At 44.3% G+C, this 27099-nt stretch overlaps 2 protein-coding genes and 1 long non-coding RNA gene across 8 annotated transcripts; 2 read left to right on the top strand and 1 right to left on the bottom strand.

Annotated features, from left to right (window-relative positions):
• Nucleotides 1-1723: 1723 nt before the first annotated feature.
• Nucleotides 1724-20181, top strand: agap2 (ArfGAP with GTPase domain, ankyrin repeat and PH domain 2). 3 transcript variants are annotated; one of them, XM_029435691.1, is made up of 19 exons: nucleotides 1724-4072; nucleotides 8330-8388; nucleotides 8672-8759; nucleotides 9236-9321; nucleotides 9409-9544; nucleotides 10242-10376; nucleotides 10788-10906; nucleotides 11763-11915; nucleotides 12065-12139; nucleotides 12774-12878; nucleotides 13589-13769; nucleotides 14732-14857; nucleotides 14946-15080; nucleotides 15446-15505; nucleotides 15797-15948; nucleotides 17050-17140; nucleotides 17442-17664; nucleotides 17932-18211; nucleotides 18880-20181. In XM_029435691.1, the coding sequence occupies exons 1-19, from the start codon at nucleotides 2935-2937 to the stop codon at nucleotides 19075-19077; spliced, it is 3540 nt and encodes a 1179-aa protein (XP_029291551.1). In that variant the 5' UTR covers nucleotides 1724-2934; the 3' UTR covers nucleotides 19078-20181. The 3 variants fall into 3 exon arrangements, with proteins under 3 accessions (XP_029291551.1, XP_029291553.1, XP_029291552.1); XM_029435693.1 differs by lacking the exon at nucleotides 11763-11915; XM_029435692.1 differs by lacking the exon at nucleotides 15446-15505.
• On the bottom strand, nucleotides 13878-15963 carry LOC115010848 (uncharacterized). The gene is made up of 3 exons (XR_003832539.1): nucleotides 15765-15963; nucleotides 15639-15693; nucleotides 13878-14832 (listed from the first exon to the last, which is right to left on the bottom strand). It is a non-coding gene; the product is annotated as an uncharacterized LOC115010848 (long non-coding RNA).
• A 544-nt stretch (nucleotides 20182-20725) lies between the features above and the next one.
• On the top strand, nucleotides 20726-27060 carry zbtb39 (zinc finger and BTB domain containing 39). 4 transcript variants are annotated; one of them, XM_029436637.1, is made up of 5 exons: nucleotides 20790-20864; nucleotides 21307-21352; nucleotides 22571-23866; nucleotides 23938-24297; nucleotides 24802-27060. In XM_029436637.1, the coding sequence occupies exons 3-5, from the start codon at nucleotides 22604-22606 to the stop codon at nucleotides 25768-25770; spliced, it is 2592 nt and encodes an 863-aa protein (XP_029292497.1). In that variant the 5' UTR covers nucleotides 20790-20864; nucleotides 21307-21352; nucleotides 22571-22603; the 3' UTR covers nucleotides 25771-27060. The 4 variants fall into 4 exon arrangements, with proteins under 4 accessions (XP_029292499.1, XP_029292496.1, XP_029292497.1 ...); XM_029436639.1 differs by lacking the exon at nucleotides 21307-21352 and having other exon boundaries at nucleotides 20726-20864; nucleotides 22571-23845; XM_029436636.1 differs by lacking the exon at nucleotides 21307-21352 and having other exon boundaries at nucleotides 20726-20864.
• The last annotated feature ends 39 nt before the right edge of the window (nucleotides 27061-27099 follow it).

Here is a 27099-nt window from a genome sequence, read left to right as displayed (position 1 = left end):
TTTTATTTATGACTCTTCTTCTGTGTTGGAGGGTGCGGTCCTCTCTCAGGTCGTGTGTTTTTCCCCTTGAGCCAAAGGCAGTTGGTTGTCAGAGGTCTTTTGTATTCAGTGAGAGTAGTTATTGCCCTCTCACCGACTGTTGCAAGGAGGGGGGGGGGGGCGGGCTGAGCAGGTGGGCAGTCAGATCGTATATTATGGGATGATGGTGGGAGGCTGAGACTGGTGCACTGGGGGGAAATGCATCCTCTGATTTCACATCAAGGATTTTTATTTTTTAATCAGAGAGTGATTAGCAAAAATTACACCCGGTAATAATAAAAGTGATGGATGTATAATTATGTTTGCTGCAGTGATTCTGTTCTTGCACGCAGCATAATTGCAGCAGTTTTTCCTACATTATAATTTCGATAAGTCGAATAGTCGATTAGAAAATGTATTTTATTTAAACTATTTTGACAATCAAATCATTGTTTAAGATCATTTTCAAGAAGGAAATACAAATATTGTATCTCACAGCTTCTCAAATGTGAGAATTTGTTCTTGTATTAAATTAATGGAATATATTTGGGGTTTTGACTGTTGATTGGACTAAACTTTACCAATAGTAAATTGTTACGGACATTTTTTCCGACTATATATCTGATATTTTGTGGACCAAACGATGAATCAATTAATTGAGAAAATATTAGCAAAATGTATAAAGTTGCAGCCTTTTTTGACTGTATGAGTGACTGTATCTAAATCTAAATAATATACATCATATCCAATAATGTGCTATGCTGTGTTCGGGTTGATTTATCTTGTATTCACACAGAAATAGCGATATATGTGTTTGCATTCTGTAGTCCAACTATTGATGTCCAATATGTTCTGCTTCATGCTGTGAGCCCAGAGCTTACCCACTTCTGCTAATGAACACATGCTGTAGTAAGCAATAGACTACAGATCAATACACTCACAGGAAATCTCTTTTACTCACATGTACCACACACACACACACACACACAATGAAACACTCACACAGAGAGAAACACCATTTTGATACAGAGATCCTGGGAGCGATTGCGATACAGAATGTACCACAGGAGGAGGAGGAGGAGGAGGAGGAGGAGGAGGAGGAGGAGGAGGAGGAGGAAGGACATGGAGGAGATGATGATTGTGCCACCAGAGCCAGGAAGATTGTAACACCTTAGCAACAAACAAGCCAAGCCTCCTACTGAGGAGGAGCCACATGCACGCACACACACACACACACACACACACACACACACACACACACACACACACACACACACACACACACACTTATCCACCACACAAACACAAACAGACAGCTGAAGACAGATGGATGCTCTTGATGAAAGTATTCCGGCAGCTGTATAAATGAGACAGGGCGCAGACACCCTGTAGTGTCCTTTTCCCTCCACAAACATGCATCCATCTTTTTTGTCATTCCTGACTAACCCTGCCTGCTTTCCTCTCCCTGTCGCTGATCTTTTTCCCTGCGGTCTCCCCTCATTTAGCAGGTCCAGCTTGTGTGTGCACTGCTGCTTTACCACCAGCCGTTACCCGCTTCCTTCCCCCTCCTCTCCTGCACGCAGGGAGAAAGATGGAGGGGAGGGGATGATGGGTGTGGGGATGGGGATGGGAGGGATGAGCAATAAAGAGCAGGGACCCTGCACACTCTGAGAGGAGCAGCAGAGAGAGAGAGAGAGAGAGAGGGAGGGAGAAAATAAAGGAGGGAAAGAAGAGAAGCAGGATCCTTCTGCATTGTATGGATTGCCTATTGGAACAAGGAGGGGCATGTAGAGGGAGGGACATTGAAGATTCCTATCAGTGTGTTGGTGAGAACAGGAGAGAGAAACGCAGAGTATGAGCTGTGCATGTGTGAGGGTGTGCGTATGTGTGTGTGATAGGACTCGTTGAACCTGTGCGACGGTGTCTCTATCGGGGAGCTGTGAGCAGTGACTCGCCTCAGCGGCTCCTCTGTGTTGTCATGCTCAACGCCTGATGCTGCTCAGAGGACACAGGCAGCCCGGTAGACATCGAGAGGGGCGTGATGGCCGGACGCGCCCTGACTCGGTCATGCATCTCCAGATATCCGCGCGGGCTTCTGTTGGCTTCTCCTCCTGATCCCCTTCAGCCCTCGTCAATGTCCTTCCCGTGCGTCTCTGTGAGGCTGCCTGCCGCTGCGCTCTCTGAATGGATGCTGCTGTCAACACACATGTGTGGCTCGCAGTGAGAGCCCATGATCTGGACTTGATTGCATACAGCTCTGGGGTGTGCTGTGCCATGCTGCTTTAGGGTGACACTGATTAATTTTTAAAGACTTTACCTTTTCACGTTACAGCTGCTGTTGATCACATTTTTGATGACGTATGATGCGGGGCAGTTGCTAATCTGAATTGAATTTTTCTTTGCTCTGAGTGAAGAGGATGGACTGAGCAACATATAAGATGGTGTTGCTGCACACAAAATTAAGGTCAAGTAAATAATTACCATCAGGAATGAGTCACCATAATGAAGATTCATTTGCCTCAGTGGCTGCATACATATGCAGTGGATAGATTTTAATTGGGTGTTTCTAGGAACAAAAGAGCTCCTTGGACTGCACTGGCAGTGTGCTGAAGGTTGTCAGGAATGGTGGATTTCTTTTTGTATCGCAGAGAATTGAAAATTACAGTCAGAGAAGAAATCCGTGACTGAAATTCAAATCCGAAAAAAAGGAATTGGGATTTGGGGGATGGATGAAACCAACAGCCGCTCTGCTGTTGTATCTTCAAAGGAGAAACTTAATCTTCCTCCATGTAAGTTTTTTGTCTCAGACGTGCAGTCAGATTCTCTCAAATCCCAACACGCTGGCAGACCGTCAGTCGTTCATGTCGCTCTATCTGGTTTCATTCATCTACTGTGTGTCCACTGAAGCCTGACCACATGAGCGGAGGCGGCGCCCTGCAGCAACGCACCACCTACCTCATCTCCCTCACCCTGGTCAAGGTAGAGGCTGTGGAGGAGAATGGAGGGGAGGCCAAAAACAGCACCCAGGGGAAGGAGGTGGAGGCCGGGCCTGGAGGAAGGGCAGGAGAGGAGGCCGGGGCCAGAGTGGAGGCTGAAGGTGAAGCACAGGCTGCGAATGGAGCTGGACATCCACAAAAAGATGAGGATGCTGCTATTGCAAAAGAGGGCAAGTTAACTGATGAACTGAAAGATGGAGAGAGAAAACCCCTCAGCCCTCTGGAGGATAAACTGCCCTCCACTGTTGATGTCCCGAGCAAAGGGAGTGAAAAGCCACCGTGCAACCTCTCGATCCCCTTACCGGCTGAGAGAACGACAATTCAGAAGACAAAGTCCGCAGAGATTGACTTAACACGAGTTGAGAAGACGCCTTCCACCCCAGAGGCAAAGCAATGCAGGTCACCATCACTGACCACAACACCTCCAATAGAGGTGGTGGAGCCCATTCGCACCCCAACCAGGACCAGCCTCGCCATCCGTCCGGTGGGACAGCGTCCTGTGAGTCTGCTGAAGTCTCACAGCAGTGTGGCCACCCGCGGGCGTGACTCCAGGGACGGTAGAGAGCGCAGCCCTACCTCAGCACAGAGCCTGGACCGGAAGGACTCCCGCCTGCCGACGCGCTCACCAGGCCCTTGCAGGGCCTCATGGGCCGAGGCCAGCAGGCCCGACGGATGGAGGGACCTGCGGGATGAAGCTCAAGCTGGAATACCTCTGGAGATCGGAGGTGGCATGGCTGCAGTGATGAGAGATATCCCAAGGAAGGACAGACTAAAGGCAGGTTCTGCCTCTCTACCTGCACCTGCTCACCAGGGCAACAAACCAGGACGAAAAGGTAAAAGCCGCACACTGGATAACAGCGACCTGAACAGCCTCTCGGAAGATCTGGGGCTGACCAGGGAGGCCCAGCAGACACAGCAGGGCCATCGAGGCTCCGCCAAAGACAGAAAGATGCTCAAGTTCATCAGCGGCATTTTCACAAAGAGCAGCTCGGGGGCAGCGGGGTCATCTTCCTCAGCGCCACCGGTCTATATACAGAGAGACTCCAGTGAGGAGGAAGGTAGGAGGTCACAAACACATCACTGTCACCTCTTCACCTCTAGAGCTTCATGTTGACATCCACCACCACAGACCATTATCAGACATGTAGCTCCTTTATCTGTGCACAGGCATCCATTTAAAATGACTCGGGGTGGGGTTGATGTTTTTAAAAGAACCCCCACACAGAATACATTTACAGGCTATACTATTGTCACGTGCCGAGAAACATTTTCACAAAGCCAAATTGACGACAGATGAAGTTCTTTGATGTGAGAACCGACAATAGAATCATCTTGGACAGTTTTAATCTAATTCCCCTCAGAGTGCGGGCAGATTTCACACCGCTGGAGGGGTAATCTCTGCACTCACACATACCCACTTAAACAGTCCCAGCATGGGTTTAAATCTCATAATGAAGCCAAAGGGGAGAAGAGCTGGTGGCGTAATCACGGATGGATTGCACCGCTCCAGTTAATTTTTAGCTTCGGCTTTATTTTCGTAAAGAGGGAAAGACATATTTGTTCGCCCACGTCAAAAAGGGAAGTGTGCATCCACAGCCAATCAGAAACATTTATAATCCTGTTTTTGATATTCCACCCACTACATGTTCTCCTTCCCTCTCACTCTTGTCTTTGTCTCTTTCAGACATTCAATTTAAATTCCATCATCATGTCAAAAGCTTTCATTTTAAGATTCAGGATCGTTGAGTTGCCATCGCTGTTTATTTCACCCTCTCTTCGCTGGGTGTCGACGGCTGCAGCGTACAACAACGCATCTCTTTCACAAACATGTTTGCTCAAAAGAAAGAGCGGGTGTCAGCCTGTGGGAGTGTGTGTGTGTGTGTGTGTGTGTTTTATGTATTCATTCCCTCATCGTGTATTCACACTGTTACACATGGATGTAGTGAGACTAGCCCCGCCGACTGCACACACACACACTCACACACACGCACACACACCTACACACACACACACATTCACACATACATACACACTGTACTGAGGGCAGGAGGAAGTGTTGCCATGGCAACCGGCAGGACTGCTGCTTCTGCTGCTGCTACAGAGGCAGAGTCTGATGAAACAGAAGGGTGGAGGAGGAGACAGTGTTAGTGCATGTGTGTGACTGTGTGTGTGTGTGACTGTGTGTGTGTGTGTGTGTGTGTGTGTGACTGTGTGTGTGTGTGTGACTGTGTGTGTGTGACTGTGTGTGCGCTGAAACACAGGCTGAGAGGATTCTGACAAAATTCTCAAAAAAGATTTAAGTTATAAATTTGGCAGTTATGTGAGCTACAGGCGACGTGTCGGGGAGGGGGGGGTTGCAGAGGGGATCACACACGATTGGTTGGGAGCAGGGAGTGTGGATAATTGGCTTTCTGTGTAAATCTGTGTGTCGAAGCAGCAGAAGGATCACCCTGTCTGATCACTTTGGGCAACAGCAGCAGGCCATAAAGAGAGCTTTGACTCATGCAAAGATACACAAACGTGTGTGTGTGTGTGTGTGTGTGTGTGTGTGTGTGTGTGTGGTAGGACTTGCCCTTTTTCCCACAGAGATGCCTGCAGCGGCAGCTCGTATGTAAGCCCTTTTTTGTCATCGTCTGAAGCACATCATCACCGGCTGCATCTGTGCGGTGTTGGCCTGGACGCTCCATAGATTTAGAAGCAGGCTGGAGTTTAATCATCATGCGTCTTTGAAGGACACTAAGCACAGTCACACTTACGATAGTCTGCCAAAACCTTCTGGTGTCCTCTGTAGTCTTTCTCTCTTTTATTCCTTTCCTCCTTTTCTATTGTATGTTAGCATGTTACCCAGAGGATGAATACTACTGACCCCTGATTGTTCCTCTAGTGCCATCGTCAGGTCCAAATGTTCTTGTATCCAATAAAATATCTCAACATCTGATTGATGGATTGGCATAACATTTTGAAGAGACATCCTCAGCTGTACTCTGTGTTTACTGCTAATGATCAAATGTTAGCATGCTAACACACTAAACTAAGATGGTGAACGCTATAGATGCTCAACACGTTAACATTGTCATTGTAATGTTGTATGTATAACACAATGCAGTTCAACAGCACCACAACCTACATCCTCGAAAAATGATCGTGCTGTTGAATCAACATGTAAAATACATTCAACACAAACTGAACATTATAACCTTCACCTTGTATTAGACTGCTTTAGTTTCAGCTAGGTGTAACTAATGCACAGCAGCTGAGTGTAGTTTTAGTCTCTCCTCAGGCTCTCCCTCTTTATTCTCTTCCCTCTCAAGCTGCAGCTGGGTGTCAGGGAGTGAGCGTCACATCACATTGGGGGCATGCCACCTCTCTTTGCCCAGAGAGGACATTGGCACAGCTGTGTGCAACCCGACCCCTCTAGACTACTGTGCTGTGTGATATGAATGTGTGTGTGGCGAGCGGCAGCCACCGAGGCTGGGTAGTGACGCCAAAAACAGCAGTTCATTGAACGGCCACTTGAGGCCGACTCCAAAAGGAAGCGGTCTCCATAGAACCCCTTGTTAAAATGTCCGACTTCACAGCAGAAATAAACATGTTAGGCTCGTACAAAACACGGTTTTGGTCTCGATAGCTTATTTCCTAATTCATGACAACGGTCCTGTTTTAATATATAGTACTTAAAGTTAGACATTATTAGGGGCATGGTCGCAATTTCACCAACAATGCCCATTTTTAGATTAGTCGCGAGTTAGACGATGACGTCACTGCCAAGATGGCGACGGCCAACGGTTTTATTGTGATTTCTTGTTTAAATCCAATGAAGTAACCGTACAGCTAGGGTAGGCAGTTTTAGGCAAAACAATTCCATAATAATTTCAGTATATTGTAATTCAAGAGGTCTGAGAGAAAACTACACTTCACCTCCTCTCGGCTCTGTTTTCAGCCATTAGAAAATCTGACGAGAGACTTTGGTCAATCACATATAAATTCATATAGAGGGCGTTCCTATTGGATGTTCTACAAATGCAGATGTGCGTGCGCGTCCCTTCAGAGGGTGAATGTGTGTAAACCCTGATAAAAGTGGGAAATCCTGCAGAAAAAGTTTCTATTCCAGCCAAGCGGCAACCCTTTGGTTTTCTGAAAAGTAATGCCAATGCAGAAGTGGCTTGAAGACTCCACTGCTTGCATAGACAGGTCCGATTGTATAGAAGTCTATGAGAAAATGACCCGACTTCTCACTTTATTTATTACCTCATTAAATCTTTTCATGAGTTTATGCTCTCAGGTTCGATAGTTTTAAGTTTTCTTCAATACAGCATGATGCTCATTTAGTAAATTACGGTCCCATTTAGAGTGAAATAGACGATAAAGCAGCGGGTGCTTCAGGGCGTGGCTACCACGCTGTTGTCCATATTTTCGTCTTACAATTTTAACCCTTTCACAGTGTTTTCAGTTCATGAAAGTTAATTGTAAATGTGATCTTTGTTCAGCTTGGAGTCTAAGAGTTGCATGAGGAGTAGTGATGCAGGTGATGCAGAGGAGCGAGATGGGCCAAAAGCCAAAGGGGATGATGGCCCTTTCTCCGTGCACGTGGGATTGCTTTATGCGTCATACATGAATCCAGCATTTATAGGAGACAGGTCTTTGCGTTAGGTCCCAGGTGCTGTATCATGTCATCAATCCTTGCTGCTTCACCGGGTTTCAGTTTTCTCATCGAGGTTTCGAGTTCTTCGTTTGATAATCTAGTAATCGTCGTTTTTCAAGCAAACATGACAAACCTTCTCTGGTTCCAGGTTCTCCTGTGTTTTATGTCACTGTAAACTATCTTTGGGTTTTGGACATTTATGGATGTCACCTTGATCGTGATGTGCATTTTATTTTATGACATTTCACAGTCAAAGGTTAATCGATGGAGGAAATGATCATTAGTTGCAGCTCTAGTTCATTTGAATTCAGACGGGATATGCTGTTCAAATCCACAGACTTGACTTTGAATGCCAGCTGAACATCCAGTAAAGGCTAACTCACCACACAGCTGCCCCTTTTGTACGTCACACGGCGAGCAAAGTGGGAAACTACTGGTGTGGCTGCAACTTGTTGGATCCCCCCCGTCGTGACTGAAAGGTTATATTCATTAAGACGACCCGCGAGGTCACACGTGTGCTTATGGCGACTGGTCACGCTGCAGCTGTGTGATTTATTGTTCTCCCACAGGCCGTTATGATGGCTGCCCTTTTTTACTGTACATAATCAAAATGATGAATCTCTCTCTGTGTCTCTGCCTCACTGACAGTTTGTCTCTGTCTCTCGCTCTCTAGTAAATATTGCCAACAGCCAGGAGTGGACGCTGAGCAGATCCATCCCAGAGCTCAGACTGGTGAGGCAAAACGTTACTCCACCTCTCACTTAATGTATGTTTTACTTATGTAACATTTTAAATGCAGGACAGGAGTGTCTTTATAAGGTGATATTGCTACTCTACCTATATGTTCATACATGGAAGAAGAAAACAATAAAGCAATTAAATTAAAATCCAGATCTGCTGGAAGTCTAAAGATTAAACTGGAGGTCTGAGAGTGATATTAGATATAATACACTGATCGAACGTGCACGCTGACCCTGAATGAACTTCATGGTGTTGTATTTCCCTCTTCTCTCAGGGCATTCTGGGAAGTCTAAAAAGCGGCAAGTCAGCACTGGTGAACAAATACATCACAGGCAGTTATGTTGCACTTGAGAAGACTGATGGTAAGAAACATTAGGCAAATCTTTTACATTGTGTGTTCTTTAAAGTGGTGGAATGTAAGTACTGTATGTGAGTACACATTTGAGGCATTTGTAGTTTAAACTCCACAACAATAAATATAAGAACATTTTCTACAATTACCTTAAAGTTACTTTACAAATTAAGAATTTTACACACAAATTTGACTTTAAATGTACTTTTAATACATGAAGTATTATACGTACATACCTTTACTGAAGTAAGGATTTTAATTTACAGTGTGGTATTGGTACTTCCTCCACTACTGGTCCTTTAACAGTTGAGTTCAGTGCTGATCAAACATTGTGTTTGGCTTATAAATAACAATTCATATAAAACATATTTTTGGCTTCTTGCTTGCTAAGTGTCATATCATATAATTTTTGTTCAGAAGAATTTTTCGTGTGATATGGCTTCATCCGCCGTCACGCTGCTGAATAACAGTAATTGTCCTCGTCAGGTGGCAGGTATAAGAAGGAAGTACTGGTGGACGGACAGAGTCATTTGTTACTGATCCGGGAAGAAGCTGGACCACCTGATGCACAGGTGTGTGTGTATGTGAGACAGAGAGTTTGTATGCAAAACTGTAATACCTGCACACTTCATCATCCATCTTCCATCTCCCTGCTTCAGTTCAGCAGCTGGGTCGACGCAGTGATCCTGGTCTTCAGTCTGGAGAACGAGGGCAGCTTCCAGGAGCTCTACCAGCTCTACAGCCAGCTGAGTGCACACCGCTCGGACATCCCGGTCATAGTGGTCGGCACACAAGGTCAGCTCCATGTCGCAGAATCAGAAACATTTGTCAAAGTAATGACAGAGGATCTCAAAATAATGACTCAGCAGTGCAATGTAATGAGAAGCTTTGTCAGAATAATGACTTAGTCTTTTAAAGTAAATGTTTTACATTAAGAACGAAGAGAACTCCTCAATTAGCACGCACAAGCTATACCCCACATAGTAACAGCTAGCTAGCAAAAACTAGCTGACGGTCGTTAACAAGTCATAAACAGTGTTCTTTCCTTTAGGCTACCGTCTGCTGGTTAACTAAAGTATAATAATGAAATATATTCACTACAGTAATACAATGAAAGCATGTAGTGTTGGCAGTAGTGCGTGCTGCACATGTGATGGGAGAATGCATTGTGCATGCAGTGCATGGTTACAATTAAATACGATAAATTCTTAAGACCTAGCGAGCATTTCTTTAACATGTATTCCCCCCCAAGCTATTAAAAGATATGCTTTTTAAAAGTAAAAAATCCAAAATTGAGCTTTACTTCCTTTGGAAATTCACCAGACATTTTCCGACCCTTTGCATCCCTAATCATATCGGCTTTCTGCTCTACTTTTGATCATAATTAGCGCCTTGAGATTGCTTTTAGCTTTGAAAGGCGCTTTATAAATACAATTTATTATTATTTTTATTATAAGTTTTCTTTTCTCTGATGTTGTTTTTCTACCCCTAGATAAAATCAGTAGCACCAACCCTCGTGTGATTGAGAATCAGAGAGCCAGACAGCTGTGTATTGATGTGCGTCACTCGCTGTTTTACGAGACCTGCGCCACCTACGGGTTCAACGTTGATCGAGTGTTTTCAGAAGGTGAGTTGGCTGAAATTGTATCTCGTAAAAACACACGGTGAGACGCCTGATTCACCACCAAGACGAATACTATTCATGACACATACAGTATGTATGAGGGGGTCGTAACCTGTACAGTCTGTAAAGCACACTGACACAAATGTGGAAATTGTGACATTATAAATAAATTAGATTTTTGATTTGATGAGGAGGGAAACAGTTTAGAGAGACAGACAGACTCACAGACAGACAGACAGGCAGGCAGACTCACAGACAGACAGAGAGACAGACAGACTCACAGACAGAGAGACAGACTCACAGACAGAGAGACTCACAGACAGACAGAGAGACTCAGACAGAGACTCACAGACAGACAGACACTTTATTGATCCCAAGAGAAACTTAGTTTAACGTGTGCCGTGTGTTTTCCAGCTGCCCAGAAGATTGTAGCTCAGAAGAAGCAGGCGGCGCTGCAGGCCTGCAAGTCTCTGCCCAACTCCCCGAGTCACTCAGGAGGCTCCACACCTGGATCAGCATCGTTCCCCGGCCAGGTATACATCCTAACACCGTTATATATCAAAGCATCAAAAACATGATAAGATATTTTCTTGTAGCACAAACACAAAAGATTATATATATTGATAATATTACACAGTGGTGTAATCCACTACATTTAATCTTTCAAAGCTTATATTCATGAAGAGCACTGATATTAGAGCGCTGAATACGAACATATTCAGGTGTGAAACTTGCTATTGTTCTTTTGTTTGGGCAAACACAATCTTTTGTCCTGTCTAGACAGATATTACATAAGAGCTGATAGAAATAGGACGCAGATGAAAGTGTTGCTGTTGCCATGCTGGTGTTTTCTTCAATGAAAGTACTTTCTCACTTTGTCTGAGCGTTTTGTATTGTTCTGCTCACCTCAATAAAGCTTCAGGAGCATTTTTTAATGGTCCTGATACCAAAATAGTCACCTTTCTTCTGCATATTTCAGTGAGTAAAAGAGACAAAATGACCTCTTTAAAAAGGTTTTCCATGGAAAAGAAAACGTGTATATTTTGACAACATGACTGAGGTATGACTTCAGATTCAAAGTGTCTCTGGGCTGTGAAATCATTCAATCTGAGGAAGAATTACATGCATTACAAAGTTAAAGTCATCCATCAAACCTTTCAACGGCATCTCCAAGACCATCAAGATCCATCTCAGCTCCACCAGCATCACATTCCCCTCGCTCACGATGATCGGCGGCTGAAACATTCACACTGTCGATCATCACCCACTTTGTTTGTAAATATACGTCACGTGTTTTTCATCTTTCATCCCATTCTCACCCTCTCCATCTCGCCTCCTGACCTCCTGACCCCGCTGTCCTCCATCCACCCGCCTCGCTCCTCCTCTCAGGCCACTAATGGCCCAAATTGTGGCTACGCCCAATCCCTCCCCTCCACCCCTGTGATCAGTCACAAAGATCTGCGGGTTGCACAGGGAGAGGGGGGAGGCAGTGTCAACTCACGTTCGCTGAAGAGCATCCCCAGAAGGCCCTCCATCTTCAAGGTCAGTTGTTGGCAACTTGCGGGTGTCTCACACCTTTTAGTCTCCCGTCATCTCTCACTATCATTTCACTTCATTCAGCTCCATCTCTGCCTCTCTCTGCTGACATACTCAGCTCTTTTTTAAACTCCTCCCTGCTGTTGGATTTTCAGAACCGGGACTCGGATAAGAAGTCCGGTGATGCTAAAGGAGACCTGAGCAGCGTGCGGAGCGTTCCCCTCAAACAGGTTTGGTTCAACATCACAAAACAGCACACAGAGTGTATCAACGATGCTTCAGTTTGCATGCAGCACAATAATATGCACCAACTCTCTTCAGCAACAAGGTGGGAATAAACGTGTCTAGAGAATGTTTTGTTAAATTTGTTGCCACAAATGAAATAATTAAATAGTTTTGCCCGTGCAAAAGGCCAAGTCATTTATCCCAGCAGCCACCAGAGACCCGTGTCCTTAGTTGTATGGATAGAGACCCTTTTTGACTGCATTGCTTATTATTATTATTGCTAGTAGAAGTCAACCGAAGAGGATATTGAGAGCTTGTGGATATATCATCGGAAATATGTGCACTGCACTTCATGCACCTTTCTGCATCGGGAAGAAAGGCTGGTCTGCAACTTGTGCTGGCTTTCTGCAGAGGCTGATACACGTATCTTGGGCTCCGTACATCTTACATAAGCAGCCAGAAACAACAACCTTTCTCAAGGGTGTTCTATTAATATATTCTTTTCGATATTCTTTCAGCTATTGTTCTCGCACCACTTTGAAGAAAATTGTCTCTTTTGCGTCGACTCTAAATCTAGACAGATTCAGAGCGCCGTTTGTTGCAAGAGCAGAGAGTGACCTCGGTTGTTGTTTTTGACAGAGCATCCTGTGGAAGAGAAGCGGCAGCTCTCTGAATAAGGAGTGGAAGAAGAAATACGTCACCCTGTCCAACAATGGCACGCTGTCCTACCACTCCAGCTCCAGTGTAAGAGAACACCACAAAGACATCGATGCAGCAGTAAAACCTACAGTAGCATAACGTGGAAATACTCAAGTAAAGAGGAACATATCGTTCTGTTTACTCCACTGCATTTAGTTGCTTTGCAGATTCAGATTAATAATATAAAATATAACCAACAAATAAATGATGTTTTAAGATAAGACAAGAGTTTGTTGACCCTTTGGGGAAAGGTAGCAGACCGATGTAAAGTAATTCAAATGAGAACATTTACAAATTAATGCAACAATAATTCAAATCCAAAAATATTTATATTATACTGAATTAATGGCCACTCTGTATAATGAGTACCTTTAATTTTGGTACTTTAAGTATATTTTGTACTTTTACTTAAGTAAAATATCTGAGTACTTCCACCAATGGTACAGTATCAGCTCTGTTGTGAGTACAAAGCAACATTACATGGAAGTAAAACTTCCTCAAAATTGTGCTGCAGTACTTTAGTCAAAGCACGTCTACCCATGTAAACATGTCAGTGACATAACAGTGTCTATCTTAAGATGGCTAGCATTAGCGACTACAGGTCATATCAGACTGCAGCAGCAGCAGCGTTGTGTTTACTTTCTTCTGAACTCAACTTATGTCTTTGTAAGAGGAAGAATAACTTCTTCTTTTAAAAGTATTCTTGCATCATCTGGTGAGAGTGTCTCATGCGTGTGCTATTTTGTCTGTTTCAGGACTACACGCAGAACATCCACGGAAAGGAAATCGACCTCCTGCGTGTGACAGTTAAAGTTCCCGGGAAACGTCCTCCGAAAGCCGTCATTCCTGCGGTGCCCTCACCTGTCCCCCTCGGCTCCGCACCTGGAGTCAACGGGCTGAGCAAGGAGCCGACAGCCGCTGATGGCACCAGTACAGGTACAAGAAACTTTCCTTTTGTGTTGATTTGACCTTGTGGACAGAAGTGGTAGTGTTTTCCCAGAATGCATTTCTCATGAGTTCATAGAGATCTTGATCTGGCTAACACGTGCATTTATTTTAGAAGCAAGTGAAAGAAAGACACAACTTCTATTTAATACTATTTTTCATTTTAAAGCCAAGCAGTTTGCAGGATGCATAGTGATTCAAACTGTATTCGCATAAAGTTTTGTGGTGCGTGCTTTGTTCGACAAATGCAGCTGACGTTAGTCACACAGAACATAACCTCTTACATAAATTCATACAGTGTGTTGATGTAAAACTCTATTCATAAATTAAATAGTTATATTTCATACCAATCTACGAAGAAGAGGGCCAATTTCGGATTTGTGTTTTCACCCGTGCTTCATCCATAGACTGATAGATAAGTGACGCCACCCGCTGGTTTGTGGAATAGGGTTTTAAAATGTGACAATCACAAAAAGCATGCACTGCTTTATCTTCTATTTTACTCTAAGTTCCATAATTTATCAAACAAACATCATTCTGTATTGAAGAAGACTTGAAACCAGTGTTTGAGATATAAAACTGAGGCATTAAAATCGAGAAGTTGTGTCATTTTCTCATAGACTTCTATAAAACCTGACTTCCTTTTCAAATCAGGAGTCGCCCCCTGCTGGCTATTTGAAGAATGCAGGTTTAAAAAGGCACTCATTGTCCTTTAAAGGCTAGTTTTGTTCTTCAGTCAATTTCTTTCTTTCTCTCTTTGCTGATCCTGCACCAGCAATAGCCATAACCTCAAAATATATTTAAAAGAAAATGTAATTCTCTTTTTTTCTTCCTGCTCACTGCCTGTGAAAATATAATCTTCCGGTCTGCATGCCACTGCGTCAAAACTCTAAAGAGGATTTCATGCTATGACACACTGCATTACAAACGTTCACTTCCTGTCTCACGGCCAGTTCCTCAGCTGTGTCCAGCCACTCTGTCTGTGGTTGATGATCGTTCTGGTGGTCTGTCGTCTCAAGGTGGAGACAGAGGACTTCAGCGCTGCTCCTCCTCACTGTCCACCAAAGCACAAAGTGTTGGTATGTAGCGCAGGAAATAAAAACCTTTCATTCTTTTACCAACAGTTAAAAAACACATGTGATTCATTATTTTTGCACCAAATGTCAGACGCCCTTGAAGGAGCAGCCGGTCCTTTTGCTGGAAAAGACCCCGGACAATCCTCTCCCATGAGCGACAGGAAGAAGAACAGGAGGAAGAAGAGCATGAATCAGAAAGGAGATGCAGCCGTTGGGCAGGCTGAAGGTAACTCCCCACAGAAGGAACTATTCTGTGATGTAACACAACTGCTGCTGCAACTAGTGTGATAACAAATAGGCTATTTTATGTGTAAATATTCAAATACACAAAAACATTGATGTTTGATTCTTGTAATTGTTATTATAAACAACTCGGAAATATGATGTTTACATATTCACATTATTTACATAATCCTACGCAGTTTTCCTTTTCCTTAAGCCTCTGTCTTCTGCCTCTGTGTCTTGTGTGTGAGGATGTAAAGTGGATTAGTGTTGGTCTTTCTCTGAATATTTTTAAACAGCCTTTTCTTAACTCTTGTACTCGTATTTCTCTTCTTTTTCCTTTCCCTGTGCTTATCTCTCGCTCTGCAGCCAAACGCAAAATGTGGAAGTTAAAGAGCTTCGGTAGCTTGAGAAACATTAATAAGACAGGTAACACGTGATGGAGCTGAGTCAGCTTGTGTTGGGATTTACAATAACATTTCCTCTTCAGTGTGTCCGACGTCCCCAGCTTGAGTTGTTTATTTGACTCATTGTAATAACAGCAACATGTTTCTGTTCTCACCTTCCATCAAACTGCTCTTTTGTGTCGTTTCGCATTTGTTTTTCTCTACGTCCTTCTGTGGATTCATAACGCCCATTATATTAATTCATGCTAAATGTGTCATCTTTTCCCACATGCAAATCTTACTTGAGTTTGTTCTGCTCCCCTTTTACTCGCAGAGGAAGAGAATGCAGACTTTATCGTCGTGTCGTTCACCGGGCAGACGTGGCACTTTGAGGCTCCGAGCCTGGAGGACCGGGACTCGTGGGTGTCGGCTATAGAGAGCCAGATCCTGGCCAGCCTGCAGTCCTGTGAGAGCGGCAGAAACAAGGTACACACGCTTTAAAAGACCCCACATTAGTTTTGAATTTTAGTGACTGATGACAGCACTGTCAATCATGTCTGACAAATCCACACTCACACACTGTTGATGCATCAGATAAGATGAGTGTTTGAGTGGTAAGGCCAAGACACAGTTTTGCAGTAAAATAAATGAATTCCAATGGAATCTGGGCACATTGTTCACGTTGAGTTCGACTTTGGGGTAATTGGGGAACGAGGAGCAGGTGTGTGTGGGAGTCAGGTGACTGGGACGGATATCTGAGAGCCTCTGGTGGACGGATGGAGAATGGCAAGTCTGGAGAGTTCCTGGGAAATGCATCAGGAGGGGGAGAGAGGAGAGACAGAGAGGCAGACAGAGATGGAGTCTCTATAATCAAAACACATGGTGCAGTGTCACATGTTTATGGATAATTGTGATGTAATGAAACTATCCTACGCGCCATAATCCAAGACATTGCAGGTGTAAGAAAATATCGATATACTTGCAGCATCGCAGCATTATGTTGTGTGTGTACGGTATAGATATGTTTACATGCAAAGATCTTTGGCAGCGGTTCCTCTTGTGTTTTGATGTTGAGTGTTACAGGGACTCGAGGTGTAGGTGTGATTTGTGAAAAGTGGTGAGGACAATACATTTGACAGGAAGTCTGGGGTTTCCCCCCTGATGCAGATTGTTTCATTGCATTTCCTTGAATTCTGCACAATACACTATGACTATATCGTTCTTTGTTCAGCACAATGAAAGGAGAGAGATCACAGCATTTTAACTTTTAAAAGTGGTCACCTCTTTCTCCTCTCTCTGCCTGGCCTGGTCTCTGTCTCTCTGTCTTTGTAGAGCCGAAGGAAATGATATTTGATTCAAATGCACAAGCAATTAATATCATCATTTTATGCAAAGGATGGTGTGTTCTCTCGCAATTCCCTTACAGTATCACAATATATTGAATCGTAACCATTGTATCATGAAACGTATCGTATCGTCATTACACAGCCCTAATTCACACAGAGGTCCAGAGAGATTGAAATACTTTGTACTATAAGTAAATGTGTGGACAAATAAATGATTCAAATGTGTGTTTGTGTGTTGCAGGCTCGGAGGAGCAGCCAGAGCGAGGCTGTGGCGCTGCAGGCCATCCGCAACGCCAAGGGCAACGGCCTGTGTGTCGACTGTGAAGCAGCAAGTGAGTTCTCAATGTCGCCATCTCATCCTCCAGCTGCAGATTTGCTCTGGAGGATGAATCTGCTTTTACGCCTCATCCAGCGGCTGCGGTGGTGATTTCACAATGTTCATATTTACTCAACAGAGGGGGAGAAAGTACTTAAGTAATTGTAGCAATACCACAAGGCAGAAATACTCTGTGATGAGTCAGCGTAAAAGTACTAAAGTAGAAAAATGGAAATACTCAACTAAAATACAAGTATCTCTAAATTGTACTAAAGTGCAGTACTTAGTTACTTTTCCTCTCTTGTCCCGTCCTGCAGATCCCACCTGGGCCAGTCTCAACCTGGGCGCGTTGATCTGCATCGAGTGTTCGGGGATTCATAGAAACCTGGGGACTCACCTCTCCCGCGTCCGCTCGCTGGACCTGGACGACTGGCCCGGAGAGCTCACACAAGTCCTGGCCGCCATCGGAAACCACATGGCCAACAGCATCTGGGAGAGCTGCACCCAGGGCCGGATCAAACCCACACCGACTGCGACACGGTGGGAATCACCACATTTATCTACAGAACAGCTTTTCAGATTAATAATGTATTTTCAGAGAGCAACAGGTTCCAATCCTTTACTTAAGTAAAAGCAGAAAGTCCTGTATTCAAATGCTTAAAAGTACAAAAGTAAAAGTACTCGCTATGCAGAATTGCCTGTCATTTCAGATACATGTATGTTATATGATTGGAATATAGGTTATTGATGCATTAATGTGTTCATCACAATCCTGACTGGACCTCCCGTGCGTGTCTGTTTTCCAAGTGAGGAAAGAGAGTCGTGGATTCGTGCAAAGTACGAACAACGGGCGTTTGTTCCGCCTCTCCAGCTGCCCCCGGAGCTCCAGCTCACAGATGACGGTATGCCGGTGTGGCTTCTGTCTGCGGTGACCGAGAGAGATCTGCCCAGACTGCTGATCCTTCTGGCCCACAGCACCAAGAAACAGATCAACGCTCAACTGACCGGGTCCACTTCACCGCCTCACTCGGCCCTGCACGCTGCCTGTCAGCTGGGAGACGTAGTCATGACCCAGCTGCTCGTCTGGGTGAGTTTCTCCTTTCTGCTCTTGTAATGTCCTTTCTTGATTCTTCACAGTCCCCCCTCTGTACATTGTTAGCTGGAAGTATATGACAAGAAAAGTAGAGCGAAGAAGGGCACTCGAAGAGAGCAGACCTCCGCAAAGGCCCTATCTTGAAATGTTAACTTCTTTTGCCCATGCTACATCCTTCCACCAAGTGTTTCTGTAATCAACAAACCTAAACATAACTTCCTTATGGTAATAAAACAGGACGTAGATCACATGGCTGGATAAACTGCTTTGTTGCCCTCCGTGGATTATGAATGTGCCCTTCCTCTTCAAATTCTGATTAAGTTCAGTGAAGACGATAAAAGTGTTTCCACCGCAGCAGCTTCCCCAGGGGACCGAGAACCTTTTGAGGAACCACAGGGTTAATTTAGTTCCAGGTAGAAGAGCAGAACTGTCTGTCGTTGTTTCCTCTTTTTCTTTCGTGCATCTGCTTTGCCTTATCTACACATCTATTCAGGATTAAACACAATTTAAAGATTTAGCAATATGTATCCTCTGAGCACAATGAGGAAAATACAGTTTAAACATTGAAGCATGTAAACATGTTCTAGCAGAAAGCCTAAAATACCAGGATGTTCAACCTTGAAGCTTATTACTGAGTTAACGTCATCTCTCTCCCCCCGCAGTATGGAATCGATGTGAAAGCGAAAGATAACCAAGGCCAGACGGCCATGAAGATGGCCAGAAAAAACGGAAGCAAAGGCTGCATTGATATTTTGCTTCAATACGACGAGACGTCCCCGACCACTGCCACGCCCGTCCTCTCCCGCCGGTCCAGCACCACCAGCCTGGGCCGAACCAGCGCCAGGAAACGGGTGTCGTAGCGCGGACTGAAGGAGCCACCGCACAGGAGGGGCTGGGGACGACTGGAGGATGCTTACTGTTTAGAAACCTTTTTAAAACACTTTGGAGAGGGGCGCACTATAAGAGAAATGACAGGACTACACCGTAGTACTACAGATTCAAAAAGTAGTTTCTGAAGACTGAACAACATATCAAATAACTTTAAAGCAATATTCATTCGATTTGTTGATGACAGATATGTTGCTGGAATACTGTGTTGGTGTTGACCTCATTTCAAAATGACTCAAGTAGAACTTTGTAGCTGTAATTTTAGAGCAGACGAACTGCTTCTCGTTTCACTTCCTGCAGAAGAAGTGCAATAATCCAACTATGATGATGAAAAGCAACAAGTTTGAGAGGGATCTGTGTCGGATGACTGTACATCGAGGGTGCTACTTTTATTCAGATTTGTTGTGACTGGACCAAAACAGCTCTTATTTTCTTTGGCTTTACAAATAAAACCTACAGTTTGTCATGGTGTTAGATATGTGTGCCTGTTGCAGCAGTTTAAAGGTCAGTTTGGCCGATATAAACAGTTTTTCAGTGACGAATCAGCTGAAATAATTCTGCTTAGATTAGAAAAATGAATGGTTTGGAATATGAAATATGTCAGTGTTATTCACAGGTCAAAGATATGACGTTTTATTATACTGTAAATGTACCTATACTACATACTTAATGTTAAACTCTGTAACGAAGACACAACTGAAAAATCAAAGACTCAATTTTGTAAATGATTTCTACTGGTAGTTTTGAAAATATGTCAAGTATGTTTTATCATTGTCTGTATTATAATTTCTTATTATCCTACATGTCATAAAAGCATAAACCAGTAAACAAAATGCTTTTACATAATGTAGACATGTGGATGTTTGTTAAAAGTTTCATTTGGGATGGCCAAACGACTACATAAAGACAATATTCACGTTCATGTTACCGTTGTGTTGGTCTATCCCATGAGTTTACAGTGAATTATGAAGAGTTGCAGGTGTCGTTCTTATTTCTGACACTTTGTGGGTCGTGTGAATCTCTCATGGGCTAAAAGAAATGGTTACTGGAATAAAATAAACTTTTTTTAATTAGCATTATTAGGATCATTCTTTGTGTTTTGTTTTGTTTGTCTGCTGCATAACAATGTAGTGTTTTTTATGCTAGCAGAGGTCAAATAGGTACATTTACTCGGCACTATTTAAGTACAAATGTGAGTTACGTGAATATTTCCGTTTTTTTAACCTTTTACTTCTACTCCTCTACCTTTTGTAAGCCAATATTTTACTTTTTACTAGTTACTAGTTACTTCTGCAAAGTAACTAGTAATAGTAGTAAAGTTAATAATAATATACTAATAAATTCAGATTTTTTATTATTGATTAAGCTTCCCAGCAGTACATAAAGTATTTGAAATTAGCTTCACCTGCTGCAACATTAGTGATACTTACACATTAATACATTAAAATCACACTCGCTTGTTTATGCCCATTGCACTATAAGTAACTATATGTGTCAAATAAATACTTTGAGGTAAAAAGTATTATATTCACCCCTTAAATGTAGTCAATACTCAAGTAAAGTACAGGTGTGTCGAACTTGTACTCACAGTGCAGTACCTCGTTCAGACTGTAGGGGGCACCGGCAGTGCCACTTGTGTTGACATACGTCATCAAAATGCGACGGCCGATCAAAAGGGTTGTAACGAGCAGCAGATTAGCTTCTAAAAAGATAATAACACGAAAGGAGTATTCTTCACCTACAAACATATTTTAAATGGGTAAGTCAGCATGTTGATACTAACGAGGCAACAACATTATAAACAGGATGATTTGTGCTTTGAATAAATGTGTAAAACCTAGGATTTAGTGAACAGAGTCAATAAAAACATGGCTAAGCTGCGTTAGCTTCTTGTTGGATCAACGCGTTTATGCAAATTGTAAGTATAAAACATTTAAAAACAAACTGGTAGCTCAACGTTTCCTTGGACACGTGTGTGTGTTAGTATTGGTGGGATGGAGATGTAGGTGAGTTTACTCACAACTTTTTATTTATTTCTACATCACTGTCTGTAATGATAGTTATTCTTTTCTTTAAAGTATTTTATAACAAGGCTCTTACACACATGTGCACGCGCGTCATGTCCCAGCTGTGTGTGTGTATGGAAGACTGTATGTTCGGACTATTTACCTGTAAATTAATCAATTGTTTATTATTTCAAGTCGATTAACAATTGAAGACAGCAACCAAAGTGATACATATCCAGTGGTGGGTAGTAACATGTATAAAGTAGTAACGCGTTACATTTACGTTACTTCAGTATAAGTGTGTGTGTGTGTGTGTGTGTGTGTGTGTGTATCTATAGATATATAGATATATAGAAGTGTTCCCTGGGCTTGTCTTAGCACAAATCTGAAGACATTTTCAAAAACTGTTTGGCAGAAAAGTGAGTTTGTCTCATCAGTCTATATTTAGTCTTTAGGTCTACTGTTTGTTTTCTATCCCTTTTATTTATTTTTGAAACAGTCTCATGTGCACAAAGACTAAATATAGTACGATAAGACATGTCTGTACCTCAGAAACGTTACAGTCAAGTGTTTGGTATCTATGAGCTCATAACAAGTTGAATATGCAGAGTGACAGACATTGAAGTTTTCCTTCACGTCAAGTTGTACTGTTGGATAACTTTCCCAAAGTATGTCCGTACCAGATTCAAGACTTTAGACCAATGAGAAGAAATGTTGTAGCATTTTTCCTTATCATACTAAATATAGTTGTTTTTGCAGAATACTGTTTCTCTTACTCGAGTGCATTTGCGATAAAATATATGTACCTCAACTGTGTTACATTGAGCTGCACACCACTGCTCTTACATTTAGTTATTAATCATGTGCGTAGTCAGCTGAACACGGAAGCAAGAGATATGCTCGCCTGCCTGCATTCCTGAAACGCTTGTGCATATTATTTTTGGCATTGCTCAAACTTATGTGCTTTTGTATTGATGCTTGGGAGTTGTTTGGTCTCCTGGTAAATTATACACGGAAAAGCACTCGTGTGTGTACACAATTAATCTTATCATTATAACGGCCAGATTCCATATTTATAGATGTAAGACACTCTACTTCTTGCTTTTAGCAATGAGTTCTTCTTTTTCTTTTCTTTTCTGCTCGCTGCCCTTGAAAATGTCAGACAAAAGAATATGTTTTAGGAGATTAAACGGTGCTTAACAGCACATGTGTTGTCATGAGTCTGGTTCCTTTAATGATGATCAACATTTGTTATTACCTGTTGAGGAGCTGGTTGAATGTAAGACAGTGATGTAATACATTGCATCGAATACTACTTGAGTAGTTCTTAACAAGATACTTTTCAAATCTGAGTCGTTATTTAGTATTTTTACTTCTACTTGAGTAAAGTAACCTGGCTGTCGCAGTACCACACGCTTTGCTCGTCTGTCCTGACTGACTGTCTTCTCTGCTCCTGCAGTTGGACTGTAGTGCACCAGGTGCAGCAGCAGGCATGAGGATCCGGCTGCAGGGTCCCGGCCACGCTGCCGGCCTTCTCGCTGAGCTCAACCGCTGCCGCCAATCACGCCAATACTGTGATGTGTTCTTGCAAGTCGGCAACCGCACGTTCGCAGTGCACCGTGCAGTGCTGGCCTGCTCGGGGACGTACTTTCGTAACCTGTTCGCCCGGGCTCCAGCCTCGTCCACCGCCACCTTCTCTTTGGAGTTCATCTCCCCGGCCAACTTTGAGAAGGTGCTGACGTTTGTCTACACGGGGGAGATTTTGACTGACCTCATCGATGTCGGGGTGCTGTATGAGCTGGCTGAGAGGCTGGGCGTTAGTGAACTGGTGAGGGCCTGTCACGCCACCTTCCCTGACCTGCAGGCTTCTGTGTCTGTAAAATCAGGAAGTCCTGGAGAACTCATGCTGGACTCTGGCATGGTTACTGTTACTGTTGCTGCTGCTGCTGCTGTTGCTGTTGTGTCCACAGGTGTATCTGCATCGTCGGTGTGTTCCTCTGCCGCTTCCTGCTCCTCTCTGTCTTCGTCAGCTGGTCCGTCTGCTGCCCCGACGCCTGCTGCCGCTCCCTCGCCGCTCTTCCAAGCCAGGAGCAGCCGTGAAGTTAACACTGGGACTCTGTCTCTGCATCTGAAGGCAGAAGACATGGAGTCTCAAATTGGCTACGGGCAGATGGCAGCAGATCAACAACTACCAGGAGGACACTGTCTTTTAACCAGCAACCATTCCGGTCAGAGCGACGGCGTGCTGCCTCCGGGGCCTGCACTGAAGCTGAAGATTGAGCAGGGGCTGGAGGAAGAGGAGGCAGAAGGCAGCTGTGAGGACAGAGAGACAGATGGACGTATGGTTTCTGAGTGCGCAGGAAGCTCTCTGCCTCAGAGCAGCGAGGCTGCACCGTCTGACTCCTGCTCCTTCCCCGACTCCTCGGCTCAGCTCGGAGCGGAGGCCTGCGACCCGACGTCGTCCTCAGGAGATCCTTTAGGAAGCCTGCAGGTGGGATCAGTGGAGGGCAGCGTGGTGGACGTCCAGAGGGACGGCAGGTTGTTGTTATTTGGAGAGGTGGAGGAGGGAGAGAATGAGGAGGAGAGGGAGGCGCTGAAGGGGAATAGAGCAATGGTCGAGGAGGAGGAGGAGCAGTGGAGACAGATCATCGAGCTGAGTGACGATGAGAACTTCCTGGAGGAGGGAGATGAGGAGGAGGATGAAGACGACCTTGTGTTTGTGGAGAACGGAGAGGTAGGGAACTCGAGCAGCCAGGTAATTTGCACTAAACTATTTCAGGCAAACATGAGTCCACACAACAATAATAATGCTCTTCACTCCTCCAGGTGACGGGGAACGTGCTGGCATGTAAAGCCTGCGCAGTGGCTCTCCCAGCAGACCCGTCTGTCATCAGAAGACACGCTGAGACCCACCTAACGGAGCTGGGGCTCTGCAGAGTGTGCGGGGCCTCGTTCCCGGACCGCGACGCCGGTTTCGCCCACTCTCTCTCACACGTCGGGGTGCAGCTCTACACCTGCGAAATGTGTCACTTGCAGTTCTGCAGCCAAAACAAACTGCTGCGCCACCATCGCCAGACAGCCTCCAGTTACACGATACCACAGGGGGCGCTGACCAACAGCGGCGAGGGACTGGCCTCCGATCTGCGGTGTGCCGTGTGCACCAAAACACTCAACAAGGACTTCCAGGTCGGTGGACATTTAACATGTGTTTCTTGGTGAAGGGTGTGCCAGTCTCTAGCTGCAGAAAACACAATTTCAGGTGAATTTGAATAAACTTTATTTATAAAGCACTTTTCAAAACCTATGAATAGAATAAAATAAAAGATAAAACAATAAACACTAAATGTATAGCGAATGAAGGAGTTTAAATGAATTAGTTTTTAATTTTACTTCCATTATATTAGTATTAATTGGGTTTTATTGTCAGTTTCTGGGAAGGTTTCAAGTCTCTGCAAGCTGAGCTTTGTGAAATGATCACAAAGGTATCGGCAGTAATTGATAATAAAAAATATAAATGTTAGTCGCAGCCCTAATATGGCGTGTATACTGTCGACTCATTTAGGAAAACCTTTAGAATTAAGGTGGAAATAGTTCCAGAAGTCTGACTGTAACATGGAGAAAGTAAGAATATGAAGTTACTCTTTAACTTGCAGATGAGAGCTCGTATTTATTTTCTTACCTCCTTCACAGACGGTCAAAGATCACCTGCTGAGCCACGTGTGTACCCAGAGCCTGAGCTGTGGCGTGTGTCACCTCCCGCAGCTCTCCTTGTGCTCCCTGCTGTGGCACGGCCTCGCCCACCTCTCGCTGCCCGTCTTCACCTGCCCACATTGCGCCCGCTGCTTCGTAGAGCGCTCCATGCTGGACAGACACATGACTGCGCACGCCGAGGAGGCGGCAGCTAAGGAGAGGGAGCGTTCGGCGCTGAGGGCTTACAGAGTCGGGGCAGACGGAGTCGGGGGAGGTAGTATGGCAGGAGTGGAGGAGTTGCATTGCTTTCTGTGTCCACAAACTTTCCGCTCCTCCTCTGCCTTTCAGTACCACCTCGGCCTGCACACCACCGAGTCCCTGGGGGGGGGTGGAGGTGTCGGGGGCCAGGGCTGGTTTGGCAAACGTAAAGCTGACCAGTCTCTGGAGTGCCTTCCGTCTTCCTCCTCTCAACGGGAGGTCGGCGGCCTCGTTAAAATGAGCAACGTGGGTTTGGGGCTGGGAATGAGCTTCAGCATACCAGATAAGTTTTTTCAAGGTTCAATACACAGCCTGCCTCCTGGGGTGCTGAGCAGTTCCGGGCAGGACGGGGGAGTCGGGGCAGCAAGCGTCCGCGGGAAATGGTACCGGTGTCGCTACTGCGGTAAACGCTTCGCCCACTCGGGGGAGTTCACCTACCACCTCCGCATCCACACCGGGGAGAAACCCTACCAGTGCAAAGTCTGCCTGCGCTTCTTCAGAGGCCGCTCCACCATGATCTGCCACCTGAAGACGCACGCCGGCGCTCTCATGTACCGCTGCACCGTCTGCGGCCTTTACTTCTCCACGCTGAAGATGGTGTCGTCGCACATGGAGCTCCACAAGGACCACCTGCCCCTGGACTTCAACATCGAGCAGACCTTCATGTACAATGATCACTCTAAAGAACCGCTGCCCACTGTGGACACCTGATGTGTCTCCCCTGCCCCCCTCCCTCTGACGCTTCCTCTATGTCCGGTTGTCGTGGACCACATACTGCTTATAATAGAATAGGGCTGAAACTAATGATTATTAGTCTGTAAAATGTCAAAAAAGAAAATGAAATTATCATAATTAAAAATCAAAACCCAGAGACGTTCAGTTTGTAACGATACAAAAGAAAGAAAAGCAGCGAATCCTCACGTTTGAGAAGCTGAAACAAAAGAATCTTCACGTCTCTGAATCCATTAATGGCGCCGCTTCTATAATAGACTTAGACTTTTAGAATGTAGAGGACATATAATCTGTCAGATGCTGTTCACTGAGTCTCTTTGAACTAAGATAACAAGCGGCCACGCGGTGGCAGTGTATCCTGTTGTGTGTCCGTGAAAGAAGAAGAAGAGGAGCCGGTGGAGCGCTCTGCTTGTATTTATCTACCCCGAACAAGTCTGTATCTTTATAACTTAAATATGAGGATAGGTTTTTATGTCAGTTGTTGATAATTACACTGTTATTAAAGTAGCACCTCATTGTAGCATATAAATTATTTTCCTATATTTGCAGTCACTATTTTCTCACTTTTTGAAGTAGATTTTTTCACTCCACAGATGCAGCATGAACATCCACTTCAAGTGCTTTTTATTTCTCATGGAAACTTGATTTGTTTTCACAAGGCGTCTCGATGAATGCTTTCAGAATCTGCCGTTTAGTCACATGCTGTATTCACTTGTTCAGAGTGTGTGACGCATGTTGTGCTGTAGAGATATTTAAGTGCCCATCACATTTCTGCGTGATATGTGTCTTACCTCATATTTATGATGGCAGTGTAACTGTTATTTGTTTTTGCCTTTATACATTATCTGTTTTTAAAGCCATCTATGAATGTTTGCCTTTTTTAAAAAAAACATTGTTTGTTTTTTTAATAATTAAATAAATGCCTTTTGGAAGACTGTTATCACGTAATGTTTCCTGATCCACAGAAATACATCCGTCATCAGGATTTCAGTGATGAACTTGCAGAAATCTGCGCAGTATAGTGAACCTCCTGCTTCCAGGGGCTTGTGACCTTTGCCCTTTTTTTTTAAAGCCCGGGTCACTTCCTGCTATTGTGCCATCATCTGTGGACTGACACCCCCTTTTCCTTTTTCTGCCTTCTTATCATTTAAAGTGTTGAACGTGACACATTCCAGATGGAGACAGAAATGGAAGTAAATGTAATAAAGAGATAGCTAAATGCAAGAACAGCAAAATGTCTCAGAAAAATAAACTTAAGCTTCCAAAGATTCACGTCCCCTGAGCTTGTTCATTGCTCTACTCTGGCGT

This window comes from Cottoperca gobio, chromosome 7, assembly GCF_900634415.1.
Source record: "Cottoperca gobio chromosome 7, fCotGob3.1, whole genome shotgun sequence".
NCBI lineage: Eukaryota > Metazoa > Chordata > Actinopteri > Perciformes > Bovichtidae > Cottoperca > Cottoperca gobio.
The sequence above is the reverse complement of the archived record's forward strand: the minus strand, read 5'-3'. Positions and strand labels throughout refer to the sequence as shown.